Source organism: Juglans microcarpa x Juglans regia, chromosome 1D (assembly GCF_004785595.1).
Source record: "Juglans microcarpa x Juglans regia isolate MS1-56 chromosome 1D, Jm3101_v1.0, whole genome shotgun sequence".
Taxonomy (NCBI): Eukaryota; Viridiplantae; Streptophyta; class Magnoliopsida; order Fagales; family Juglandaceae; genus Juglans; species Juglans microcarpa x Juglans regia.
In genome coordinates this window covers 673566-681201 of record NC_054594.1, presented here as the reverse complement: position 1 = coordinate 681201, position 7636 = coordinate 673566, and the positions used below count along the sequence as shown (strand labels likewise).

Below are 7636 nucleotides of genomic sequence, written 5' to 3'. Positions count from 1 at the left end.
TGTGCAGTCCTAGTTGAAGGACACGGGTAGTGTAAGGGATATCTAATTAGCATCTAACTTTTACCAATCTCATGCATCAACAGTCACAAAAGCAGCATCATGATTATCACAATAAAATTCATTTGGTAAAAACCCCAATGATCCATACTAACATTCACATCTCAGAAATAAAATCACAAACTACAAGTTAAACAAGGCCTACAAAAGCATACAACTAAGTACATACATCACCTAGAATCTCTAAACCAGTAAGGTGCAAATGAACCTCAAGAATTCGAGTTAGAAGTCATGTCTTTCAAAGATCACAACATTTATAGAAGTAAATATATCGAAATCGCACACATTGTTAACGAAAATATCATAGTTAAAAGCCATGCAGCTAAGAGAACTAACTTCAAACAGCAAGGGAATCACCAAAACCCTATAAACATGAATCAAACCCAAAAACAATTATTAGCAGAAACTCAGAAATTTCGCATTCATCACTTAAACACCAAAACATCCAGATCTCCGAGAGACCCAAATATTTAGATCCAACAAATATAACATTCAAAAACATACTAAAGGTAATAACAGAAGTTTGACAGTCCCAGAAAAATGTTTCCTTGATATATTGAATTAATCGACAGCTTGCATGATATCCTCGGCAGTGAATTTGGAGCCCTTGTCCTTGTCCGCAGCAGAGCGACCCTTGGCCTTGCGGTCGAGAAGGGACTTACGGTCCTTGTCGAGGCGGAGCTTGGTGATTACCACCTTGGATGGATTGATGCCGACGTTGACAGTGGACCCGTTCACCTTCTCGCGGGTGATCCGCTCGATGTGTATGACCCACTTCCGGCGATACACCTGGACCACCTTGCCCTCGCGACCCTTGTACGTCCCGCGCACCACCTGGACTTCATCGTCCTTGCGCACCGGCATCGACCGCACGTTGTACTTGCTCCTTAGGTCGTTCGAGAGCGGCGCGCTCATCAGCACGCGCCTCACGCTCGACGGCGCCGTGAAGTGTGCCTTCCGGCTTTTGCGGCGAGAGCTCGAGACTCTTGGGTTGTACTTCATCTTAGCGCTCTCTCTCGCTCTGCAATGAAACGGCTGGGCAGAACGGGAGAATAAGGGGGGTTGGCTAGGGTTTCTTCGGATTTATAAAGGAAATGGTATCTGTTGCAAACGGTGCCGTATAAAGGTAGGGTTTTGTTCCAGCCTCCGATTGAGTGGCTGTGACTGTGAGTCAGCTTTGTTCGGACCGCGACATATCATTCGGGCGGCCACATCCTTTAAACTTATTTAATTGGGTCCTTTTAAACAGCCCAAATTATTCTGGACAGGCTTACTGTCGTATAAGCCCACGTTTGCATCTATTCGGGTCTGATTTTACAACCCTGTGCCACCCAAAAAAAAGCTCTCGGTGTTTATGATCATTCTGTCTCATTTGTTTTCACAATTTTTTATAATTTATCTCATCTTAACTAATTTTTAAATTTTTTTTTAAATTCTCACATAAAATAAAATAAACAATTCAACTTTTCAAATCCTAAAACAAAAATAATATTAAAAAATATATATTTTAACAATATTTTATTCAACTTTTAACTTTAATCTCAATTCAACTCAACTCATTTTATCTTATATCCGAAAACAATCATGCCATTATCACTTCAAAATTATCATATTCTATCAAGTTTTGAAAATATTAAATATGAGAAAAAATATTTATAATTGTGAATTATACAACCGTCGCATAATCGCTTTGAAAAAATAATAAAACATAGGATCCTCATAAAAAAAAATAATTTTTTAATAGTGAACTCCACTATTTTTTAAAGCGATTATACGATATTTATACACTTTACGGTTGTATGTAGAATTACTTATTAAATATTAATGTGATCAAATCTCAATCATTTGATACGAAATCATAAACAAAGAAATTTTACTGTGTAGAATACAATATAGTTTTAAGTTTGTTTCATGTATTAGATTTGCGAAGAACTAAGGAGACGTTGATCATCAACTAGATCACCTTGACAAAAAAGGTCAATTTTGCACATTATCCAAGACTTATTTAGTGCACATTAGCTCAACTTTTGCCTCCAATGATCTCATAATCATATAATTAATGGACATTTTCAAAGGCAAGCAAAATTGCCACAAACATCTAAATTTCAGTTATTTAAATAAATGGGAAGATGAAGAGGGTATTTAGATGATTATAATCAAAGATTTACCAAAGTCTAAGATATATGAGTATTTAGTAATGCTAAATACAATTTTAAAATATGTAAATTTTACAAACTCATTTTTCACGTAAAACACTCATTTTTCTCACGTAAATCACATTAACTTTATAACTATTTTTTTTTTTTATAAAAGAAATATGCTAAAGTTGCGTATTTCTAAAATTTCAATTTTCAAATATCATTTCTCCACCGATATAACACCAAGACATCTCAACTGATCTCTGTCTAGAACTGGTCATGAATTAAGTATGTCAGAATTCAAAAAATAAAAAAAGAAAAAAGAAAAAAAACGAAAGGTTGTGAAAGGATGAGTTAATGCTAGCATTTATGAGTCATCACATGCGTGCCATTAATACACCTCACCCATTCATAAACCAGCACGGAATTTCCCACCTTCCCCAAAACCCTAATGCTCCTCATAGGCCGAGACGTAGCACAAGCATTATTCAAATTAGTTTTTGAATAGATCGAGTAAACTCTTGATCTGCTATACTCTATCTCTCTCTCTCTCTGATCAATTTGGAGCTGCTGGGCCTGGAGAAACTATCCAAGATTAACGCGATGAGGGCTTGGAAACATCTAGGTATTGTGAAAACGATAGATGAAGAAAAAGAATATGGATTCTCAGCTTCCTCCTCCCCTTCTCTTTCTCCAACTGATCTCTCCTCTCCTCCTACTCCTGATCTCCATACCAGAGTACAGGCATGGTACCTACGTAATTCCTTTTATATATTTCCCCTTCTTTTTCCTATTTTTACTGATTTTTTTTTCTTCGTCTATATCAAGTTTCACTTGAGTTGCAGAAAACTCTCATGTGTAATATCTTAAGCAACTATTTTTAATTAGGTCGTTGGCAAGGGGGCAGAAGACAGACATCTTGGTTCGTGTTCATGGAAGGTGCTTCCATCTGCACAAGGTTAGTCGTTGTCGATTCACGGTCCATTTTCTTGTCCTTTTTTTTTTATCTACCATTGATTCCTGTCGAGTTGCTGGCTTATAAATTAAGATGTTTTCTTGGGTGACACCTGGGTAATTACAATCACATTCAAATTTTTATAAATAAGAGTGCTGTTTGTACTTTTTTTTCCCTGATGGGGCGAAAATAAAATAAAATTTCATCATCAATAGGGTGCTAATTCATTTGCAGACATTAGCAGGTGAGTAATTAATGGAAAAGCCAGGGGTCACTTATTATGTGTCTCATCTTCTTCATAGGATGCCCTGACAACAAGAAGCACCTACTTTAATCGAGAAATAACGGAAATCTCGGACTTCACACTCTCTCCACCGCTCAACATAACGCCCGAAACCTTCTCTCTTGTAGCCGACTTCTGTTACGGAAGCCACATCGTCCTAACACCGTTCAACATCGCTGCTCTCAGAACGGCAGCAGAGCTACTGGAAATGGCGGACACCAATGGTGATGGCGAGGAGGAGAACCTCATGCAGATAACGGAGGAATACTTCCATCGGATTATCAACGTTAACCGAGAGTACGCGTCCATAGTTTTCCGGTCGTGCCTGCCTCTGCTTCCGGAGGCGGAAACGACGGCGTATCTGGTGAGCAGGAGTGTTGAAGCCTTGAGTAGTTCAGTAGTGGAGGGTGGTGGTGGTGACGGCGTCAATGGGGCTTGTTGCGACGACGTCATATCGATGTCACCCGAGGATTTTCTAATAGTGGCGAAGTCCATGCACCGTCGGTTAACGAGCCATGACGTGCTTTACAGGACGGTTGATCTTTACTTCAAGGTCAGGCACTGAGGCTTATCTACTTCACTCTTTTCTCTTTTCCATTCTTTCCCTTTTTGGAATAATAGCTTTTAAGCTTAATCGGCTAGCGGCCATTTAATTGGATTTAGGAAGATTTTATTTGTCTAAAATAAGAAATGAAATGCTAAAGGTGGGGGATCCCATTCAGGCTCTTTATATCTCGAGACACATATGGTCAAGACATGCATAGTCTAAACCCATAAAATTACATAGATAAATATTTTAACTACAAAAAGATATCACAAAAGTAAATACAAAAATTACCGTATTTTGATGTGATATATTAGACTATAAAAATTATTTTTATTATAAAATAGATCTAACATACTATATGAAGTCTGATATGAAATCGTGTTAATTTATAAATTTATTTTTATAAAATTTCTTCCTGACTGTAGTACTTATTGACATAACATAATGATAGCCAGTTACTATTGGATATAAGGAGTAATGGGCTCACTTTGCTAGCATGATAAAAGTTTTTGAGAGTTGTTTTTTGAAATTACTCTAACAGTTGGAGTCAAAGGAAATAAATATATAAAGTATGTGTCATAATATTTATCTAAATCTAAGAGTGCATTTGGATGTTGAAGTGAGTTGAGTTGAGTTGATAAAATATTATTAGAATATTATTTATTATTATTATTATTATTTTGGGATTTGAAAAAGTTGAATTGTTTATTATATTTTGTATTGGGATTTGAAAAAATTATAATGATGAATTGAGATGAGTTGAGATGAGTTGCGTTTCCAAACAAACTGTAAGAGATTCACATGGATAATAATAAATTTTTTCATAATCTTAGAGTATGGACATGATATTTTAAGTAATCCAAACCCACATTGTGCATATCATGAAGACTCTAAGGCCTTGTTTGGATGTTGAGATGATCTCCACCTATCTCATATCATCTCATCTCATCACATCTTAACATTTAAACACCACTCAAATACAAATACTTTTCAATTTCAATTTTTTTACATTTTTATCTAATCATTGCAACTTTTCTAAACTTCAAACAAAACACAAAAAATAATTCTCACTTTTTCAAATTACAAAACAAAATTAATATTATAACTTTATAATATTTTTATTCAGCTTTTTTTTTCTCATTTTCTAAAATTACATAAAACATCTTACCTCTTCTTCGTGAATTTTAGTACTACTGAATCAACCCCTCTAGTGATTAATTACAAGAGAATTGATCATCATGTATTTCGTTTGAGGTTGTCAGAGTCAATTGATACCTGTTATATTTTTTCATAGTTTGTTCTGTTAGTGGGAACAAACTGGATATGTGTGTGTGTGTCATGATCACATCGCTGCCATCTTAATTGCTCCAAAAGTACCATAAAGCCAACCATTATCTGCATGATCTCCAAATTACTTCTTTAAATGTACGAGTTCCAACTTAATCAATAGAGGCTGTCTCTTTTTTGGAACGATGGTTTCTGTATATTTTTGGTAACCTTTTTGTTTAAAAGAAAAGAAAAATGCTCCTTATTCGTTTTACATATACCAGGGATACAGTGGCAAGATATCGGATGACCTGAAAGCCCAAATATGCAACTCCATTGACTGTAACAAGCTCTCATCCCAACTACTCTTAGAGGCAGTGCAAAACCCTATAATGCCACTTAGATTCATAGTCCGAGCCATGTTGATGGAGCAGCTCAACACCCGGCGCTCCATTTTGATCTCCAGTACTGCCGCGGATCACATCCAACCTCGCAGGCAACGGATCAGGAGCAGCAGCAAAGACGACGGCCCCACAACCCTCGGAGCGATTCTTCAGCGTGAGGCGGCGCTTCGCCAGGCAGCCCATCTTAAGGCCGCAATGGATGCCACGAGCTCTCGCATACAGAGCCTGGAGAAAGAGCTAAACGTCATGAAGAAGCTCTTGAATGAGCCTGACATATTGCAGAGAAGCATTTTAATGGGGTCAGATCGGTCTTCGAGTTTCCACTATGGTTCGAAGAATAAGATAGAAAGAGGTGAAAGAGGATCTGCTTCTTCGGCCAGCTTGCGGTACTGCCATGTGAGATCAGGAGAAAAAGCAGAAGGAGAGTCTTCATCCTGGGATAAGGGCTCTTGTAATAATATTGGGTCGACAATGTCTCCAAAGAATATTCGGAGGAGGCTGATAAATGGATTAAAGAGTGCGTTCTGGATATCGAAATCACCATCAACGAATGGGATTGAGAGTAGAAAATCAAGCATGGGCAGATCAATGGATCGAAAGGGGGCAGGAGATCATGAATTAGATCATGGCTAATACGTACGTAGGGATGATATACTAAGTTGAGAGAATTGTTTTTAATTTTCAGTTATTTTCTAGGCTGGATGTTTAATTAATTTGACACGTGTTTGTAGGACCTTATTGCACTTGTTGTCTCTGCTTTGTGTACAGAAATGGAATTGGGAAATTCTATGGTGATTTAATTTGGTTTTCTCCGTGCGAATATTAACTGATCATCATTACTTTGTTTTTTTTTTTAAATTTAATTTAATAATTAAGCCAAACTACTGAAAGGCTTTAAAATTTCAGCATTTAATTAGATATGGGTTTTCTACGATTAAATAAAGAACAATTAAGCAGGTTGGGGACAATCAGCATTTAATCAGGCCGGTCGAAAGAAGGGCAAAATATATACCTTTTACAAGGGCCTCAAGGCCCAATAACAGGAACTGGCCCAAAAGCTAAAACAAATTTCTCGAAACCTAGCTAAGAAGACTCAAGAGGGCACTTATTTGAGTTGAAAGAGAAATAATACTTGCAGTCATGATAGTTGTGAGTGTATAAATATTACGTAATTATTTTTAAAAAAAATTAATTTTTTAATAATAAATTTTATCTTTTTTTTTAAAACGATTCGACCATCTTTATATACTCTAAGACCTTACGTTGCATTACTCGGATTGAATTATGCATATCTGGTGCCACAGACCGAAGGAAGAATCAATCCAATACAGTAGGGAGAGATATACGATCAGAAGGAAGGAAAAGAAAGAGAGTTGGAGAAAGGTCGTGGATTTTTTTTCGGTTGCTGGGAGGGAGTAAGGAGAGACATGCATGCATGGCATTTTGTCAATCAGTCAATATCACGTCGACAATCATCAATTGAGGTACCAAACCAAATCGGACAAAATCATATTGAATGACAAAGAATTAATTAATGAAGTAGTAGTTGTGTCTTGCTGATATGACTGGCCAGTTATATATATATATATATATATATTAGGTCGGAGCACGTTTGTCTAGTTGAGTGAGACAAGATTTTTAATAAAAAAAAATATGATTTTTTTACAGAAAGTTAGCATAAAAAAAGTAAATTTTAAGAAATATCTTCGGATAATGATGAGTTAGTGAATTTTAATAATGACATGTTTTGATAGATTAAAAGAAAACAAAAGATTTGGTCATTCAATCTTCCATGGAATTAATTAAGACCACATTCAATATTTTGTGAGGTTGTTGCTTGAGTTGATCAAGATTTTCATAAAGTTGAATTACCTATTCTCTTTGTGAAGTCTGTATTGCAATGTTATCCAAATATGTTAATTTTATATAAGTCTATTGCTGGACATTTTTGTACATTATGCAATGCAACACATTAACTTTGAAAGA

At 36.2% G+C, this 7636-nt stretch overlaps 2 protein-coding genes across 3 annotated transcripts; one reads left to right on the top strand and one right to left on the bottom strand.

Annotated features, from left to right (window-relative positions):
* Positions 1–453: 453 nt before the first annotated feature.
* Positions 454–1154, bottom strand: LOC121255671 (60S ribosomal protein L26-1). Its single transcript, XM_041156126.1, has one exon. The coding sequence runs from the start codon at positions 1057–1059 to the stop codon at positions 619–621; it is 441 nt and encodes a 146-aa protein (XP_041012060.1). The 5' UTR covers positions 1060–1154; the 3' UTR covers positions 454–618.
* A 1427-nt stretch (positions 1155–2581) lies between these two features.
* LOC121255660 (BTB/POZ domain-containing protein At3g49900) lies at positions 2582–6458 on the top strand. Of its 2 annotated transcripts, none has more exons than XM_041156104.1 (4): positions 2582–2944; positions 3084–3153; positions 3453–3986; positions 5531–6458. In XM_041156104.1, the coding sequence occupies exons 1-4, from the start codon at positions 2799–2801 to the stop codon at positions 6281–6283; spliced, it is 1503 nt and encodes a 500-aa protein (XP_041012038.1). In that variant the 5' UTR covers positions 2582–2798; the 3' UTR covers positions 6284–6458. The 2 variants fall into 2 exon arrangements, with proteins under 2 accessions (XP_041012038.1, XP_041012048.1); XM_041156114.1 differs by having other exon boundaries at positions 2585–2939.
* The last annotated feature ends 1178 nt before the right edge of the window (positions 6459–7636 follow it).